Source organism: Mangifera indica, chromosome 10, assembly GCF_011075055.1.
Source record: "Mangifera indica cultivar Alphonso chromosome 10, CATAS_Mindica_2.1, whole genome shotgun sequence".
NCBI classification, from domain to species: Eukaryota; Viridiplantae; Streptophyta; class Magnoliopsida; order Sapindales; family Anacardiaceae; genus Mangifera; species Mangifera indica.
The window spans coordinates 1,558,819-1,578,135 of NC_058146.1; the positions used below are offsets into that span (position 1 = coordinate 1,558,819).

At 35.5% G+C, this 19,317-nt stretch overlaps 6 protein-coding genes across 9 annotated transcripts in view; 2 read left to right on the forward strand and 4 right to left on the reverse strand.

Moving 5' to 3' along the window:
- The window catches only part of LOC123227762 (probable anion transporter 5), a 5,212-nt gene extending 4,434 nt beyond the window's left edge, over positions 1-778 (forward strand). Inside the window, exon 4 of the mRNA XM_044652881.1 lies at positions 667-778. Within this exon, the coding sequence (XP_044508816.1) occupies positions 667-778 (112 nt within the window). The remainder of the gene's footprint in view (positions 1-666) is intronic.
- Positions 779-2,038: 1,260 nt separating this feature from the next.
- LOC123227763 lies at positions 2,039-2,509 on the reverse strand. The gene has a single exon (XM_044652882.1). The coding sequence runs from the start codon at positions 2,507-2,509 to the stop codon at positions 2,039-2,041; it is 471 nt and encodes a 156-aa protein (XP_044508817.1).
- A 433-nt stretch (positions 2,510-2,942) lies between these two features.
- LOC123227478 (CMP-sialic acid transporter 4-like) lies at positions 2,943-7,767 on the forward strand. 2 transcript variants are annotated; one of them, XM_044652290.1, is made up of 16 exons: positions 2,943-3,104; positions 3,177-3,243; positions 3,328-3,376; positions 3,459-3,570; positions 3,677-3,756; positions 3,963-4,038; positions 4,143-4,243; positions 4,505-4,576; positions 4,811-4,859; positions 4,967-5,008; positions 5,251-5,372; positions 5,614-5,673; positions 6,059-6,107; positions 6,761-6,855; positions 7,171-7,224; positions 7,533-7,767. In XM_044652290.1, exons 1-15 carry the CDS (start codon positions 3,078-3,080, stop codon positions 7,220-7,222), a joined length of 1,053 nt encoding a protein of 350 aa, XP_044508225.1. In that variant the 5' UTR covers positions 2,943-3,077; the 3' UTR covers positions 7,223-7,224; positions 7,533-7,767. The 2 variants fall into 2 exon arrangements, with proteins under 2 accessions (XP_044508225.1, XP_044508224.1); XM_044652289.1 differs by lacking the exon at positions 7,533-7,767 and having other exon boundaries at positions 2,944-3,104; positions 7,171-7,503.
- Positions 7,768-8,607: 840 nt separating this feature from the next.
- On the reverse strand, positions 8,608-13,008 carry LOC123227477 (damage-control phosphatase At2g17340-like). The gene is made up of 12 exons (XM_044652288.1): positions 12,649-13,008; positions 12,495-12,560; positions 12,173-12,239; positions 11,966-12,034; positions 11,348-11,488; positions 10,691-10,819; positions 10,463-10,549; positions 9,773-9,847; positions 9,618-9,695; positions 9,422-9,499; positions 8,901-8,963; positions 8,608-8,780 (listed from the first exon to the last, which is right to left on the reverse strand). The coding sequence occupies exons 1-12, from the start codon at positions 12,816-12,818 to the stop codon at positions 8,700-8,702; spliced, it is 1,104 nt and encodes a 367-aa protein (XP_044508223.1). The 5' UTR covers positions 12,819-13,008; the 3' UTR covers positions 8,608-8,699.
- Positions 13,009-14,145: 1,137 nt separating this feature from the next.
- LOC123228195 lies at positions 14,146-15,629 on the reverse strand. The gene is made up of 2 exons (XM_044653491.1): positions 15,294-15,629; positions 14,146-14,564 (listed from the first exon to the last, which is right to left on the reverse strand). The coding sequence occupies exons 1-2, from the start codon at positions 15,471-15,473 to the stop codon at positions 14,391-14,393; spliced, it is 354 nt and encodes a 117-aa protein (XP_044509426.1). The 5' UTR covers positions 15,474-15,629; the 3' UTR covers positions 14,146-14,390.
- Positions 15,404-18,809, reverse strand: LOC123228194 (protein THYLAKOID ASSEMBLY 8, chloroplastic-like). Of its 3 annotated transcripts, XR_006504640.1 has the most exons (4): positions 18,398-18,809; positions 18,230-18,298; positions 16,521-17,246; positions 15,404-16,382 (listed from the first exon to the last, which is right to left on the reverse strand). XR_006504640.1 is itself a non-coding variant. In XM_044653490.1 (3 exons), exons 1-3 carry the CDS (start codon positions 18,734-18,736, stop codon positions 18,124-18,126), a joined length of 414 nt encoding a protein of 137 aa, XP_044509425.1. In that variant the 5' UTR covers positions 18,737-18,804; the 3' UTR covers positions 17,880-18,123. The 3 variants fall into 3 exon arrangements, 2 of the variants coding, with proteins under 2 accessions (XP_044509424.1, XP_044509425.1); XM_044653490.1 differs by lacking the exons at positions 15,404-16,382; positions 16,521-17,246 and adding an exon at positions 17,880-18,129 and having other exon boundaries at positions 18,398-18,804; XM_044653489.1 differs by lacking the exons at positions 15,404-16,382; positions 16,521-17,246 and having other exon boundaries at positions 17,704-18,298; positions 18,398-18,803.
- Between the last annotated feature and the right edge of the window lie 508 nt (positions 18,810-19,317).

Sequence of the window (19,317 nt, forward strand, 5' to 3'; positions counted from 1 at the left end):
TTTTCAATATATAAATTGGAAACCACCCAAAGCTAGAGGTGACCCAGCTTGCTATTGAAGCTACTAAAAATGGCATGTGAATGTTTAAATCATTGGCAATAATAGTTTTCTGATGGAGGTAGAAAAAGAGGTAGGTAAGACTAGGGCTGGATTCGAGCCGAGCCAAGCTCGGCTCGATCGGGCCCGAAACAAGCTGAGCTTGGCTCAGCTCGATCGAGCTCGAGTTGGCTCGGTAGATTTTTTTTTAAAATTTTTTATACAAAACAACGTCGTTTTGGTTAATATATATTAAAAACGATGTCGTTTTGATAATGAAAAACCAGTCGAACTGAGCCGAACGTGAGCCAAAAACGAGCTGGTTTTAGTCGAGCTCGAGCCGAACTCGAGCTGCCCATATATGAACCGAGCCGAGTTTGACTCGGTTCGAATCCAGCCCTAGGTAAGACTAATTTTCTTGGACATCATTGGATCTAAAATCAAGTTAAAGAAACATGGTAGACTAGAAACCAAAATTATGACATTTGAACAGGTGATAAATATGGCTTTAGAGTTGAGAGTTATCCCCTAACTACTACCTTCCACACTTACCACTTTCCAACCGAAAGAATTATTTTCTTCTTCTTGGCTGTATCAATTATATTAAAGTATTCAAAAGCCAAATTCCAGGGTGATGTTTTCCTGTAATGTAGGCAATGAACAGATCATTGACCTTCAAAATTCAATGCATAAATTTAGCGGCGGGCAAGATGGGGTCCCTGTGGCCAGCAGAGTTCTGTAGTCAAAAACACAAAATGTAATAAGCTATATGTACTTTTTGAATGATTTGGGTTGGGGCAACCCAATTTATGCACCGACACTCTTTCTTCTCTCTTTTTTTATGCGTTAATTCAGAATCGAATTGCCCAGTCCAGCCTTAGTCGGTGGAATGAGACTGAATTACAGAAAGGCAGGACAAAATGATGCCAAATTCGTACTCACCCATGTGAAGGGATCCCCGTTTAGCTTGGTTCATCATCTCCAATTTTCTTTTTCTTTTTTAATTAAAAAAAATTGGAGATGATGAACCAAGTGAAGGGATGCCCGCCTAGCTTGATTCATCACCTCCATTTTTTTTTTTTTAGTTACCAAAAAAAAATTGGAGATGATGAAGCAAGCTAAACGGGCATTCCTTCACATGGGTGAGTACGAATTTGGCATCATTTTGTCCTGCTTTTCTGTAATACACTCTCGTTCTCAGATCGAACTAGTTTGATTTAGTTTGTTTCAATTCAAATTCAATCTAAACTCAAGTCTGCCAAGATTGTTGATAATTTAAAGTCAAATCACTTAACTCATCAGCATTTTGGTATTGGTAATGAAATTCCAAGCAGGGGTGGAGTTGCGTGACTCAAAGTTGAATCCAAATTTGATTTGAGTGAGTTGAACTTAAATGACTCTAACTCAACAGATTGACTCAAGTTTAAGATACTATTCATTCCTTCATCAATACTCTAAACCAACCATTCAAACCGAGCTTGAAGTCTCATTCCGAGATTGCTTGCAAGAAACAACATTTCCATCTATATTGAATTACACATAATATGACACTTCTGGCAGTTTGAAACACAAGAAAGAAAATAAATAATCAAATAATAATGCTTGATAAGAATCGTATTTACTAGACCAAATACAAAAAAATAGATGCACCAGTTCATTGATGATGGATTGGTATACATGAGAAGACCCTGCAACCTTTTCCCTTTTATCGATAAGCACAGATTCTATCTTCTTCTTCCTCCTCCTCCTCTGCATACACTTCCTGAATCAACATTAACAAAAGGAGCCAAAACGACGTTAAAGAGAGTAATTAAATTGAACCCATACAAAAAATCCTTTCTTTCTTTTCTTTTCTATCTTCCATTGACGGATCTGAATCTTTAGAATCTTAATTCATCTTATTCCAGAAAAAAGATACCCACATTGAGCTTTACTTCTATGAACACCTCCAAGAAATACAATTTCCCACACAAGAGCATCCAAAATTAAGTACATTTATGATTTAATCTTGAAACAATGGCTTTCCATCATCGAAATTCTTGGAATAATCAAGAGAAGTGTACTTGCACGTTTGAGGAAGGCCAACTCTGTCAGATCTTAAAAGCTTTTTAAGCTCACACCTCACCTTGTAAAAGACATGCCTCCAACTTCCCCTATTGTGGGAACCAAGAAGTACAGTTTCTTCTTCGTTCATCTCCAGATCTTTAGCAAACGTGGGCTTTCTTGACAAGATCCAAGTCCACCCCCAGTCCCACCAATTCCTTATCGAAGTCCCCGCGTATTCCCCCATGGAGGAAACAGATTTCGACCTCTGAAACGCCCAAGAAGTTGTTTTCGAAGAGAGGGGCTGAATCTTTAGAGAGAGAGAAGATAGCCGGCGACGGAGGCATGGCTTCTTCTGGTCGGCCGTGGAGTCTGTTTGTGAGAGCGGAAGCGCGTGGTTCTTCTGGAAACTTTGAATAATCGAGCTCATGGTCGCCGGCGTTTAATTGAAGAAAAAGAAGAGATGAGGAGAGGAAGAGTAGAGAAAGGAAGAAGAAATTAAAGAGGTGAAATGTAGTGTTCACAATAACAGCTTCACAGCTCCATCACAGCCTGTTTTATTCTTTTGCTTTTATGGAGGGTGGCCGGTGAGTAGGCACGCTGTTATGGTAGGGTCCACACATGGATGTATGTGCCATCATACATTCATACATAATCAAGAAAACTACTTTATCTTGACATGGCGGGCGAGCATTGGCCCAACTGTAAGTTAGGGACCACCTTTAGCTGTTAGTTGAGAAGTCTGGATCAGTCATCACCTACAGGCTTGGCCAAAAACGTAAATAACTATAAATAACTGCCACATACATGTCATCCCATACATAACAATTTAATATGAGTCCTGTTCGCGGATCAATCTGGCATGGGCCTTCAGCCCAACATCATTTTTAATTTTGTCTTTTAAAATTTTTTTAACGTTGATCAACAGATCGGTGAATCGAGTGTGAGATCTTTGTTTGCCCAAACAAAATTCGCAAAACTCAGAGATCTCCCAGCAGATGGAGTATAGAAAAATCAAAGACGAGGTACAAGTTTCCGTATTTGCCCCTACCATCATCAATGTTCAGAATTTAACTGTAAATGTGAATGAAGTGCAGGATAACGATGGAGGTGGCCGAGATGCTAATGACTTAGAGAGCTTGAGAGGAAAACCTCTTTCAGCTAGTATGTATTTAACTTTCGAATTCTGAATTTTGATTTTTGTGAACATCAAATTGTGCTTACTGTTTATCTGAACTGTTGTTTCAGTTAGTAATGTGGCTGCAAGCGCTGGTGAACGGTCCAAGTGGAAGCGCAAGTAAGTGAGAAAGATTTCATTCTTTTGTGTTTCAAAAATAGTTTTTTTTTTTTTTTTAAATATTGGCATTTGATTGGAATAGGTCAATGGTTACACTTGCGCTGACTGTTCTGACGAGTTCACAAGCCATATTGATTGTGTGGTCTAAGAGAGCTGGAAAGTATGAGTATAGTGTTACGACTGCTAATTTTTTGGTGAGGAATAAGGACTTGTTCTATGTTACTTTCGATTCTAAAATGTTGGTAATGAATGCTGATTGAATTTGACCCTTTTTATCTTGTCTTATGGAAATAAAATTAGGTGGAAACTTTGAAATGTGCATTATCGCTTGCTGCCTTGGCGAGAATTTGGAGTAGTGAAGGTGTCACTGAAGATAACAGGTTTTCATTAATTATTTCTTTCAGCCAATAGATTTTTTTTTTTTTTTTGGAGTTGGAAGTATTAATATTATCTTGATTTTGTAGTTGTGTTAAACTGGCTGCAGCATGGTCTTAGTAATTTTCCCCTTTTTTCAGTTGTTGGTAACTTAATGTTATACAAGCTTGGAGTAATTTCTTGTTTTTAATTTGTATCCTTTGTGGACTAGGTTGAGTACGACTTTGGATGAAGTTATTGTTTACCCCATTCCTGCGGCACTTTACCTTGTGAAGAATCTTCTCCAGGTTGATAGTTGTGGTTATTTGTTTTATTATTATTTTTGGATATCAATAGCATGGTATTATTGTTTCCTGAACCTGATTTTATTTTCTCCTATTTCATGTGGTAGTATTACATCTTTGCCTATGTGGATGCACCGGGTTACCAGATACTGAAGAACCTAAACATTATCAGCACGGGTGTTTTATACCGAATCATACTTAAGAAAAAGTGCGTTCTTTGCAGCTTATATGCCTTTTTGTGATAGAAATTATTGTTAATAATGTGTAATTAGCAAATCAAGAGAAATATTATGGAAACATCGTTTTATTTGTTTGTGTGCCTTTACTTATTTCTTTATTTTAAGGATTTAAGAACGCTTAGAATTTTAGGAAAAATCAGTGTTTACTTGCTGAAGATAAACCTGAATAAAAAGAGAGTTATTATAGAATTCTAACTAGGCATGATATCTGACCTGTATGCAATTTTCAGGCTAAGCGAGATTCAGTGGGCAGCTTTCATTCTATTATGTTGTGGATGCACCACAGCACAGCTGAACTCTAAGTAAGTTTTTGAGCTCTTCTTTTCTCTGAGATTGCTTCATTTGACTAGATAGGCCAAGATTTGTCTAATGTCATTTTCCTGATACTCTTAGTTGGCAAATCAACATTAATGGTCCTAACTCTTCAAGTATGGAATGAAGAATTTTGACTTACATAGTATGTATAATTATATGAAAATTTTGAACTATTATTCATGATCTCCTGCATTAAAATCAGTTCTACGTTGTTTTGGCAGTTCGGATCATGTCCTTCAAACACCTTTTCAAGGCTGGGTAATGGCCATTGTGAGTTGCTAATGAATTATAAACTCTTAATCCGGTAGAAGCAAGAAGTTTTAAGTATATTTAATGGCTTATGCATGCTTTGTAACAGTTGGTAAATGCTTTTGCAGGTGATGGCACTTTTAAGCGGTTTTGCTGGAGTGTATACTGAGGTGAAAGTTTTGAAGTACCTGACATGCTCCTCATTTATGTTGAGATGTTTCATGCTTCCAATAGATATTAGTGTTTGTATACTATCTTCTGGCCAAGATGTTTATATTTAAATAGTTGTAAATGATTCTGGGAAAAACTCTGGTTCAGGATGTCAAAATCTCCATAAAGTGCATTGTGCATTTCTCTTTTTAATCATAAAGGAAATTCTAATTCAATACTGTGCTTGTTTTTGTGTTGGCAGGCTATAATTAAAAAGCGACCTTCAAGAAATATAAATGTGCAAAATTTCTGGTTGTATGTCTTTGGGATGGCTTTCAATGCTGTTGCAATAGTGATTCAAGATTTCGATGCAGTCATGAACAAGTAGTTTCAAGATTTCTATCACTAATTCTGCTCTTATAGTCTATCTACTTTGTGTGTGTGTTACATGAGTAGATCTTTGTGTCTATTTGTGGCTAGATCATTGAATATATCCATCCATGTTTTTAAATGAAAAAATCCATCTATTTTATGCATTTAAAAGGAGTTATTATATAACGAGTTAATATTTCCTAGTTAATCTTATAGTTACATGTAAGTTATAAGTAAAGCATTTTGTGTTCAGGGGCTTCTTTCATGGATACTCATTAATTACAGTTCTCATGATTCTTAATCATGCCCTCAGGTATGTTACTCCACTTTTATGGCTTGATCAATATATAGTTTGCTTCTTATTTTCTATTGTACATTTGATAACACTAAAAAAGGCTATGCATTAGTTTGAGGATAAAAAGTGGTGAGTGTCAATAATGCTACCATATATGAAATCTTTTGTGGGGAAGAAACTAAGTTTCAAGATAACCAACTACAGTCACTCAATTCCTCATGCTTTATATGCTTTGTGGGTTTTGGAGAAGGTTACCTGCATCATACAGAAATCTCATTTCATTTACAGCCCATAACAACTTTAAAAGTATTTTAAAGATATCTAATTTTTAAATTGTCATTTCCCATATATTGTTTTTGTACTAGGTGCATAAATATATACATCTTAATTTTTATCTGTGCAGTGGGATTGCTGTGTCCATGGTGATGAAATACGCCGACAATATTGTTAAGGTAAATCAGATGTTTCACTTTTAAGTAAGGTTTACATAATTTTGTTTGCTAATTGACAAATTGGTGTGAAATTAGCTTATTAGGTTTAGATTTTCTGTTTTGACAAAAGCTAGCCGTTTGTAAACATAGATGTAAAACATCATGAGACAGCCTATGGGAGAAAATTAGGAGTGAGAAAACCAAAAGAAGTGTGAGAAAGAACAATAATGATAGGGAAAACTATTTAGGTAGCGAAAGAACAATGAACACTCTCTTTTGTTACCTCTCTCTTGACTAAAGAGTGCTGGGTAAGTGGTACAAAGTTCTAGAGAAAACCATCATCATTTTTCTTCGGAGATCTTGCTTCTCCCTATAAACTTTGGGCTTTCTGTCTATCTAACGTAATTGTCACTGGTTTCCGGTGCTTCTATGAATGATTGTATGTTGTGCAATAGGGACAACTTTGATTTTGTTTCATATCAAAATAACAAAAGCAGATGCATATGCATAAAATGCAATGCACCTGATGTTCTTCCTACCATTGTCAGCATGGTATACCACACTTTGTTGGATAGTGTCAATTTGATTATCAAAAAAACTTCAGTGATGGTTATGGATTTTCTGCACCATTTATTTGGTATTTTATGCTTATTTAGCTGCATAATGTTGTGCAGGTGTACTCTACGTCGGTGGCAATGCTTCTCACAGCAGTTGTTTCTGTGTTCCTCTTTGGTTTTCATCTTTCCCTTGCCTTTTTTCTTGGTGCTACGTAAGTTTACTCTTTCCACACGCCATTTACCATTATTATAATACATTTCCAAGAACACTGGTGACCTGGTGTCCAGCAATGATGGCCTGTGTGTAGGTGGTTTAGCCGAGTCAAAATAGAATTACCAACCAAAAAAAAAACACAAATCTAGATATTTGGTAGTTTGATAAAATTTGTTTGACATCACCATTTTAGTTTTGATGCTCTGCATTTGCCATGTCTACGACTGACAGGAGCATCATTTTGCCGATTATGAATTTCAACATTAATAGTCATACTGGGCTATTTATTCACTGAATGTTGCTTTGTTTTCAGTGTTGTTTCTGTCTCGGTATACTTGCAGTCTGCCGGAAAGCTACAAAGATAGTGGTAACTTCCCCCCGCTGCCCGCAATTGTTTCTTTAAGTAAAAGTTCATGTCCTGTGAATTTTTGTTCCTTTTCCTTTTCCAATTTATTACATCATAATCATCAAATTGACCTCTGATATATATAGACCAAAAAAAAAAAAAAAACTGTACTGTAATATTTGTTATAATTAGTTGAAGAAAGAAAAGCTTACGACTCTGAATTTTCCGACCTTGGTGTGGATTTAAGTTGTAAAATCCTGTTTCTTAGTTTATTTTATGAAACTGAAGCCCTGTTTTTTCTTTTTCTGTTATTTTTCAATTTTTTATAGGTGTTTACTTATGTGATTTTATGTGCTCCACGTTGGCGGTGTCGTATTAATCCAAATGTCGGCAACGTTGATGCGTGTTCGGTACCAACCGAATTCAGATAGAATTATCGCTATTTACCTTGCCATGGACGTCCTTACCCTTTCCTTTCAGATAATACTGAGGTGGGTGGATACCATACAATGTGAAAAATAATGTTTATTATAATATTAATATAATATAATATATTATATGATATAATTTATTATTATATATTGATATATTTATTTATGTATAATAAATTTTCTATTTTTGAAAGAATTTGTGATATTTTTAATTTTATAATATATCAATTAAAATTTTTTATTAATGTAGTTTTTTAAATTATATCTTAAAATATATGAAATATTATACGAGAAATTATATTTTTAATTTTATTTAACTATTATGAATTTATAGATTCTGACTCATTTGTGTAGACTGACAAGGAAACTTATGTGACAGAGTCATCGAATGTGTGACGTCACTATTTAGCCACATAAGCACCAAAATTAAACAAGGCTTTCATAATGATTTTATCAATTATCCCCGAATGTTAACCCTCAAAAACACGGACCACAAATTGTAAAATTTCGACGTTAAATCACAATCCAGAAAAAGGTCTCAATAATAAAAATTTCGATCACTGGATATTCATATTCTGGCTGATGTCGTTTAGACACTAGTCAATTTTCTTGGTTCTCTTGATGTTCTTTAACCTTGGCTACAATTTCTCTATACCGACCGATATTTGACTCTGGTTCACAAATCTTTGAATTTTTGTTTTGCACTGGGACTTGAGCAGAGATGACTTTCAGGAAAATAGGCTATCCATAGAAACCACACCATTGAGATGTTATTGACAACAATTAGACAACAGATTGTAATAAAAAACTTTTCTCTAAGCTTATTACCAAAATAATAGTAACTATGTAATAGAATTTTAAGTGAAGATACAATGCACCCAAGCTTACAAGCGTAGAAAATATTCAGGGTGCATGTAAATAATTTTTGGAGTTCATTATTGATGAAAGGGTCGAAAATTTTTAAGTTTGCAGGTTTAAGTTTCTAGGTGCTATGACCTAATACTATGAATATCAAATGACCAACACAGAATTAGTTGTGTTAAAAGTACAGGAAAAGAATGAGCATTAACTAGAAACTTCATTGTATTTGAAGACACAGTCATAGAGTCGACCTCCAAGAAACTGGGCAACCTCAGGATGTTTCACCTGCAGGAAAGAGTGAACAAAGTTAACTAAAGAGAGAGAAAAAAAATAAGCCTGCACATTAAGGCTATGTTTGTTAATTGAAATTATTGAAAAGGCAACAAAGTAGGGAAGAATCATTACCATTCCAATCTTTAGGGAATCACATTTAAATTGAGCATAGAGATTTGTCTCAATTCCACGACCCTGCCAAATGCGATGGAAACTCTATATTATGTTGCAGAATTGATAAAAGGTCAAAAAAAAAAAAAAAAAAACTAAACGAAGTTAAAGAATTCAACATTTTAACCAATTTCACTTTAAGAACTCTGATGATAGTAAGAGAGGGTATTATAATCGTATACATTTATATGATTATCCATCCCCCATCAAGGTAATCCTAAAAGCGCAAACCAATTTATATTCTCAAAGAGAGGTACATGGATTGCATTGGATGAAAAACATGCTTATGCTGAAAAGTCTTGTACCATAAAGCAGAGCTTACTGAAACAGAACTTATAACCAATAGCCACTCTCATCCAGGTTACCATTTTGACTGTAATTCTCACCACATTCTTAAAAACACAAAAGAAAAACACAGAGCCTTCAAACAAAAAACAAAAAGAGTAATTTAGCAGTAGTATGTTTAGATGTTAAGAACTTACCATGCCTTCCAAGATAACTAGATCTGCATCACTAGCTAGGTAGGCAAGCTCTTGTGATACTCTTGCAAGATCAATAACCTATAGAAAATGGGAAAAATGAACAATAGATCAACAAAAATGATTAACATGCAGTGTACCAAGGGCATCCACTGAACCTATGCACAGATTTATAAGAAATAACACTTTCATTTCTTACCGGCAAATCATTGCCAGAGTTGGCAATAAAAAGATTTGAAGTGTCAACACCCATGAGCTTCCCACTTTCATCCTTCAACTGGACATTGGGAGCTATGTCAGGGTCACAAACAAGAATAAAAAACAATCATAATTCTAAAAGTTCTGATCTGTCACCTTTGCAATGATGTCAATCAGTTCACTGTAAGTTACATCATTGATTGATGGTAAATCATTTGCAGCCAACACAACCTGTATACATGTACGAGATGTCATGAGTAGATTTCTTTAAAATAACTGGAAAGAGACAAAAGAAAAGATGGGGTATTTTTGCTTTAAAAGAAAATGACAACCACTGCTAGAATGCTAAAATAAAGTCATGATCTAAAAAATCCATCCAATGAATAATGTCACTTATGCAAATGTATGCATTCCAAAAGAAAATTACATTCGCTCATCACCTTAATTCTCAAACCAAAATGATGTCATGTTCAATTAAAAATTACAAACTATATCATGTTACCTAAACCAGATATAAATGTAGTATTAAAAGAAAAGATTAACTCAACTCTCATAACCATCCTTAAGCATGAATATTATGTTGGTATCAAATTCTGTGGTGCTCTAAGTCCCTTACAATATTTTGTACAAATAAAATGCTGAAACAGAGGTGCAGACAGTATAACTCTCAGACAACAAGCATCTCACTTTTTTTTTTAAATATTATTTTACACTGGGTCAAGTAAACAGCATAAATTCAAAAAATTATAACAGAATAGCACATATGAAAAGTTGCACAGAACCCTTAGTCTCTTGACTGCAAAATTCAGTTGCATTGAATAGACATGACCATTTGTGAAAGCAAACCTGAGTTCCAAGACGGAGTAACTCCCTTACAAATGGTAAAATGCCCAAAATTATATCAGCACCAGAATTATCAACAAAAATGACGGCCTATCATGGAAGCAATGAAACTGATTAGAGAATGAGAGACACATAAAGCATTGGTTCTTTTTCAATAAATGCTACTAAAGACATGACCCTTTTTATGGAAAAAAAGATATCCTGTAACATATATCGAAATATTGGACTAACCTTCTTCCAAGGTTTCTTGCTCCATTTCACTTTGAACGTTTCCAAGTCATCAATAACCCAAGGTCGTGGGACAAGGTTTTGACAACTAGCCAAAAAGGACATGCCATCTCTTGAGAAGACCTCAGCAAGCTTCAGAAAGGTGATAAAAAAAAATCACATGTGATATCACATAAACTGCAGCTATTAACTATTTCTGTTGCAATATTGATGAAAAAACAAATGATCATGGGAACAAAATAAGAACATTATTATAAGCATATGCAGCACAGCTGAAAAAATATATAAATAAATGAAGGCAGTGTGAGAGCAAAGAAGCAAAGAGATTAATGCAACAGCAAGGCTGCTAAGGCATAGAGTACTCCAAATAGAAAGCATAAACAAAGAAAACAAATGCTCTTATTTAAGTCTCTCCTTTTTTATACAGATGAGTACAAGAGAAAGAGTGAAAACAACAAAGTCTGTGCCTAAGATGAGAAAACGCATGAAAACCTCTGCTTAAGAGAGAACTTAATCCCAAAAGTAGTTTGTGAACAAGTTTTCAGGCTTTTAACAGAATTAATAATTTAAGAGCACTTACAACGAGTGTACAAACTGTCAGAACCAAATGACATGTTTCCAGAAATTTTCTAAAAGCCATAAGATAAAGGATTAAACTACCTTTGCTGAACCAAGATCGAATATGTTTCCTGCAAATATTCCCCTAACCAAAGACTCTAGGCGCTTCCCTTCCTCTTCGATAGCATCGTTAAGACGAACTACATCTCCAAACAAGGATATAGCTTTAGCATTCTCCTCATCCTATTAGCAAATTGTCACAAAAAGGATCAGCCATGTTTGAAATAAACAAAAATAGAAAGCTCACCAATATTTAAAATCCCCTCTCCTCCATTGTCCCTCATTTCTTACTTTCGATGACCAGCCAAGATTCTCAGTCAGTGAACCAAAGGGATCTAAAGAGTATTATGGCTCTTACATATCACTTTCCCACCCCCTCTACACCATTGTTTTTATTTTTTTCAAAATTTTTATACCCAGAAATCTTTGCACTTCCTGTACAAGTTCCCTGAGTTATGAACAAAGAACTAATGCCAGACCAAAACCCTCCATTTATAACAATCCCAACTAGACAAAAGGTTTCTCATTCCAACTGTTCTACCAAGCAATTGCATTTCAGCCTTTGCAATCAGTTCATTTACAATGTTATATATTTCACTGGTATATACACTCTGCAGGTTTGGTATGTAAAGGAAAGAAACTACAGAAGTTTAAACTTACCTTGACTTTTTTAAATATGTCTCTGAATCCCAGTTCTCTAAGGATTTGCTCACGAATTCGGCAAAGAAGCTTCGATAAACCGCCAACACACACAGAAAAGAAAAAAAAAAAGACATAACAAAAGAAAAAATTTTAGATCCTCCAAACTAAACCGCTTCACTAAATCATTTTGAAGACGGTAAAAGAACATCCAAAAGCTTGACTTACAATGCAATCAGGTGGGCCGCCATGACTCTCTGGATCTTTCTTAAAGTCCTCAAGTATCTCAGCATACCTTAAGGCAATCAAAATTTCAGACAACACATTAATTGCTAGAATTACACTAATTGCAACTCACAGGACGAGTGATACGGATTAACTCATTCCCATGAAGTCCAAGTACAAAATGCCTAACCGGATGAAACCTCTATTATGTAAAGAACAATACTTTTAAAACAGCAGACTTATACAAACAGAGAACCTAACTTCCCAGACTGAAAAGAAAAAGATTCATACAAAAGATAGATCACGAGAGAACCAAAACATATACCTTTCAGCAAATTTTTGAGCTCTAGCAGGAGCATCAATGACAGTAGGATCAGTCTCAGCTCGTTGCCTGAAAGGGATTAAAAATAATTGACAACTTAAGTAGAATTACAACAAAAAGGATATAAAAATAAATAGAATTGAAGGGGATAAATTACTTGAAAGAAGGAATGGAATTGACAAATAGGGTGACCCAAGAAACCTCAGCAGGGGTGGCTTTTCTGGGATTGTCCGAGGGGAATCTGTAGGGAATGGTGCATGCCCTGTAGTTTGATTCGATCGGAGTTTGAAGTAACGGGAAAGGGACCAGCTCAGAAGCGCTCTCCATTTCGGGTTTTGTTCGGTTTATTTGAAGAAGTGAAATGCTATTAGAAAGAAAAGAACAGAGAAAAAGAGAGAAAGCTGTATCTAGGATTCCAAGTTGAGGGGCAGATGATGGACCCTCTCTTCTTCTTCGGCATGCATATGGAAAATGGAATATGCTTTATAAATATTGCCATATGCAGAGCTTCCAGAATAGTAACGTACATGTTACCACCCATGGTTTGGCCTAAAAACTTTTCTACCCTTCATGACTAAAATAATAATTCACCGTCCAGTTATTTAAAAAAAATTAAAAAGTAACCCTATTACAAATCTCACCTAAACAATTTGGCCATTTTAAAAGGTTGAAAACTTGTATTTTAGTCTTGACAATCAAGCCTTTGGAACCGCTTCTTGCCCCTGTCATGATCTCACTGTTGTCATAAGTTTCTACATCCTTGATGAATGAATGCCTCAAGGTTTGATAACTGGTAAGTTAAGCAAAGAATGAAAATTTTCTGCAGTGATTCGAAGTTAACATAAACTGTCTGTTGCTAGTCCAAATTTACGTCAGGCTGCAGAAAAAATCAAATTTGATAATTCTTCCTCAGACTATACCGGAGGCAAACTATTATTATATTGAATTTTGAGGGTGAACAGATTAATCTTTTCTAACCTTCTTTTGAAAGGAACTGACTGTAAGGAACAATTTTTTTGGGTAAGTATATAACTATATTTAGCCACACCAAAATTATGCCAAAAAATTTACTTTATGTTCACAAACAATTTGTCAACTTGTGATGAAAGAAAGGTCAGGAAGAAGTGTTCCTGAATTCATGCTCTGGACTTAAGTGGTGATAAACCAGAGCACCTGCCATTGAATTCCAATGTGCAAAAACAAATCATAAATGTCTCTGGCCTGGCTGCCATTGTCCTCACTTTCCTGTCCTGTGCCTAGAGAATTTGGTAGGCATAACATTAATCTCTATGATGCATAACAAGGAATGCACAGGCAAATTATAGTTCACATTATCACAAGAATGCTGAATCAGAAGAAAAATCACAAAGTAGTCCTAGTAGAATTGCGAAATGCTATACTTGTCAAACTACAGTATTCGGCAGAATCTAAACCCAGCAGAGATAAACCTAACAGATCATTAGCTAGAAATAAATGCTTATAACATAACTAAACCTTGATGCAAAGGTTGTTCCAGTTTATGATAAATATATAATTTATCTTAAAGAAAAGTAAGAAGTATTTAAAAAAAAAAAAAAATCCTTTGTCATGTTCAAACAGTTAAGAATGAGGCAAACTTCAAAATAACATCACATCCTGATACTTGGCTAGTATATTAGACAATTAAAAGATGGATCATAATACTCCATTCAATTTCATTAATCATACATGCCTTCTTTCTTGATTGAATCAATTTGTACCCAAGGACATCATCAATTCTACTATAATTGAATTGCATACATAAATTTACATATTTATGCATTTGAATGAATAGAAAGTTGGGCAATGAAGATCAAGAAAATACATAGTTGCAGAGAATCATGAAATCTATCCTTGTTACTACTCCCTTGGTGTAAAGCCTCATTTCTTCGCTTTTGCAAACCTGAGGCATCGATACTTTTCTCCACTTACAGTAATCTCAAGAGCTCCATCTTGGTTATCTTGGTTTGATGCAGTTCCCATAAGGACACTTTTCTCTTTCTCCAGATTTTCTTTCTCCATCTTCAACCTTGCTTCTTGTCTAGCAATCTCAGCCTGGAAAATGAATAATATTCAAGAATCTCAATACACAATTTGAAACTTAAACAACAGGTGGAAAAATTATTCAACCAACAATATCAAATACAAAGCACTAAGTTCACTTCCACAGCCTCAAAAATACATAAATCTTCAAATCAACAAAAAGCACACATTGTATAAGACTACTGATGCACATACGAAGCTAACTCACTTATCAAGGAATGCAAGAAACAAAAAACTGATTCACAAATTGCCCGACAGATTAAAAGAACAGCTCAAATGACAGATGGAAAGATTATTCAAGTAACAAAATTAAATACAAAGTTCCGAGGTCACCTCCATTGCCTTAAAAAAACAAAAATCTTCCACTCAACAAGCTTACTTTTTTATGGCCACTAACAGATTCATGTATGAAGAAACATGGTTGTAGAGGCATCCATTAAACAGAAACAGTTTCAAAAAATTCCTGACAGATTTAAAATAACAGCTCAAGATTATGTGTGAAGAAAACAAATAAATAAAATAGAGACAAGTGACGATTATCTTCAAAAATTAGGAAGGGGGTTCCTCTGTTTTTTAACTGAAATATGAATTAGGGAAGTGAAATAGCAATAATAATGAATAAACTAACTAATCCAAGAGGTGATAAAAGTGAAATAACTCTGGGAATTTTAAGTAAGAAAAATCGATGCAGCTAGTGTTATAATGAAACAGAATTAACTAGATAAAGAGTAAAAAATTAACCTCACGACGAGAAAGCTCGGCCTTCCAAGCGGCTTCACGTTCGGCGACTTCACGTTCACGTTCTTCAATGTAACTCTGCATCTCTCTCTCCTTCATAATCCTGTCTTGTATGTCTGCATCCAAAGCCTCCTTCAGCTCCTGCACGAACTTGTCGACCACCGCTTTTATTCGCAAAGACATGGTTTTGAATGAGAAGTAACACTAAACCTATAAATGGGTATTCAAAATCATATTCTTTTCCTGGTGAAAAACAAAGGGTTTGGGGTGAGGAAAGAATTTCAAAGGGGAAATTTTGCGTCCACAAAGAGGAGTTTAGAGGAGTTCTCGGCTCTTCTTGTTTCACTTGATGGATGCACAAGGACCCCTTTTAAATTTCACTGCTCTTCTTTACGCTGCGTTTTACTTCAACACCTGCCACCATTGTGAAATATGTTAATACCTGCACTTTGGGCTGGACCCAATGGGACTAAGCTCGGTCTTAAAAGACTAATTGGTTTGGTATGATTTAAATTTAAATTGAGTTTATTTTTTAAATAAACTTAAACATAAATTAGAGAAAAATTGGCTAAATTTAACTCTAGAGTTGGAGGATGATATTCAAACTTGAATTGTAGTTTGATTCGAATTATGTCAATAATTTTACCTAGTCTCATTCAAAATGAGTTACACTTAACATTTTTTTTTTCTTTTGCTGTGTGTGTTTTATAAACAAAGCAATGATGTTCAAAAACACCCTAAAATAAGAGCAACCAACACAACACGGCCAGGTGAGGGAAAAGATACCCCACTGCTAGGACAAGCCCCTAACTAGAGGGCAAAACAAAACAAGACCTCTCTTCCTATCTATCTAGCATCATATACACAAGATAGATACCAAGAGATGACATCAAAGCTGCAAGGGCCAAGAAAATGCACAAAACAGAGCAGTGGTAGTCAAGCAGAGCTGCATTCTGCAGCCTTGATACATCCAGGAAAGATCAGAATAAAGAGGAACGCTCCAGCCTCCATGATTCTGGAAGCTTGAATCTCCATCTTCACTTGGTCTAGAAGAATTCACAGGATTGGTCAGCAGAGAAGGATTGGTTACACCTAGCATTTGAATAACAACAAAAAAGAACACTGATTTTTGAGATGAGATATGCATTTAAAACCAAAGTATTAAATCATCCTTTCAAATCAAATATAACACAGGAAGGTAACGTACGTACACATTGCAATATAAAATACCTGTTTTCACCCACAAAACTATCCGATCCAACGCACAAACACAGCAACAATGGAGGAAGATTTTAGAAAACTAGCTCTATGGGACACTCGAACGTTCAACCCCATCATCACTCACGACGAGCTTGACTCCATAATGGCCACCAAGGGCTTCAGTTTCATTTTTTTTCCAGCCTACTCCTCCTCCACCCACTTGGCCTGGAAGGAGTACGTGTATGATAGCGAAGCTGTGAAGTCAAACTACAAGTCAGAAGCGCAGCCACCTCCGCGCCCCGTTTGCCTTAACCCAGAATCGACAGCCTCCATATCTACACTTACCGTGCGTTTATCGACGCCGTTAACTTTTATCTCGAGATGGACGATGTCTCTTATCTCTTTCATGTCAGGTAACAGTGTAACAGTCTCACCTTTCGTTTTGTTTATATTGTGTTATTGTTTATATGGCTTTTTTGATTGACAGGGGAATGCCGCTTCACCATATTGATGACAGAAATAGGAGGTGGGTTTTGATGGAAGAAGAAGATGGAGGGATTTTTATTTACAGAAAAAGAACATTGGATCAGTTGGGCGGAGAACTTTTACTTATCGAATCAGCAAATAGCTATGAGTCGAACTCCGTGAAAGAAGCAACAATGCCTGCATTGTTCCTTGAAATTAGAGGATTTAACTTAAGACCAATGTTACACTTGAAATTAGAGGCTTGCAATATATGTCAATTGCTTTTCCCATCTGCTATCAGATTACACAATATTAAACAGGTTGACTGACAAAATTTAACTAAAAAGATGAGAGGAATACATTTTGTTGTTGTCTTCCCTCTTTAATAATGGAGTTGTGTCTTGTGTACTCAGATTTTCTAATGATTGGATGATTATAAAAGCAAAGATGGAGTTGTTTGAACTACAGTTAAAATTTCTCTCAAAATTATGCGAAAACTTAAGTGCTACTTCCGCAAGTTTTGATATGGCAGACGCACATTAGTGGCTGGTACAGCCATTAAAATGGGTCAACTTCTGCTATTTCATTGAAAGTGTCTGACCATCACACACATGATTGTTAACAGAAACTGAAGTTGCAGGACAAGAGGGGTTTCATTTCAAATGGCTAAATTAACATCATCCGATTCCCAAGCCCGATCATTTTTGTGAAAAAAAATTAAATGACAAGCAACAAACATGCAAGGTGATTCAGTAGCCATTCTCTGCGCCACACTGTCATTAATAAATTAAAGGTTTAAGGCTCTTACAAGCTTATCCACGATCTGCAATGTAGAGCAATAAAACTATATATATCTAGTTTTGAGTATCTAATTAGATACATAGATGATACATAAATACCCAATTAAATACTTAAAATTGGGTGCATATAGTATTGCTTCTGCGGGAGATTGGACTTGCTGTAATCTCTTCCTCCTCCAAGAAGTCGAGATCACCATAGTACTTTAGAGCATCCTGCCTAATAATACCTGAAGCAGCTGTCTCTCCAATTGCTTCTAGGCCATTTATCAGTATTCTAAAAGATGACCTATCTGGCTCACAACCAATCGCCTTCATCAGGTTACAACAATCCATCACCAACCCAATGAGCTTAAAACTTACTAAACTTTTCAAAACTGCATTAAACCCCTCAATGTCAGGCTCTAAACAATCTTCTCTTTTCAAACTTAAGTAAATATACTCAACTTGGTCATACAATCCATTCTCAGCAAATACCTGAATCATTTCCGCATACAACAAAACCTGCGGCTTGTACCAAGACTCCCTCCTAATATCTTCGAAAACCTATAAAAAAAAAAAAAGCAATAAAATTGGTTGAAAAATATCAGCTTCTGATTTGTATAATTATCTTTAACAAGAAATTAATGAAATTTATTGATTTACCTTAAGAGACAGGAGACATTGGTTCTGCCTGAGGAGTTCACGGAGCACGGCAATCATATCGAACTTCAACAAACGTCTGAACTTGGAATTAAAAACTTGGTGCAAATCCGATGAATTATTGTGTTGGCGGGCTCGCTTCAAGGCTTGCACTGCCTGAATTGCTTCGATGCTGAGATTTCTCCCTCTCTGCAGCGGCTTCCTGTTCTTGCTTCTATCCCTCATTTCTATCACCACCATTCTCGTCCCTCTTTGTTCCCTCCAAGTCTGCGCTGGGCATGATGCTCTCGGCGGTAGTTTTACGTCCACCCAAGAGGACGAACATTGGGCAACGCCAGTCATTTGTTCCTAGAGAGCTGTTACCTTGACGATCCCTGGATAATTTAACGACAGTGGTGGTTCTGAAATAACCAGAAAAATATTTCGGTGGTACCCTTAAGGTTTTAGAATTCACATTTTAAAGCGATCATTTTCGTCTTTTTTTCAATAGACCCCCAAAGTTTGACAAACTATTCTTCACTTTGCCATGTTGTTGTAAGCGTTAAACAGAAATAGGTAAGTCAATTGAGTTGGTAGGCAAGCTTGAGACCCAATATTTGCACCCAAAAATTTAGCTTCGGGTTTTATTGCCTCTAGTTGACTTAGATGAAAATATTTATTATTTAATTATGGGGTAAATATATATTTACACAAAGGTATATTTATTAGGCTTATAAATTTGAATAGAATTATAAAGATATTTATGAATAGTTTTAAAGTTATAAAACGAATTCATACTAGTTTAGAGTTTAAAATAAATTTTAATAAATCAGGTTTTGAATGCAAAAATTTTAAATTTGAATAGATAAACCTAAAACTTAAATTTGGCTTGAACAAATCATTCATAGTTTAATAGACTCGATTAGCCACCCTACATAGAGAAT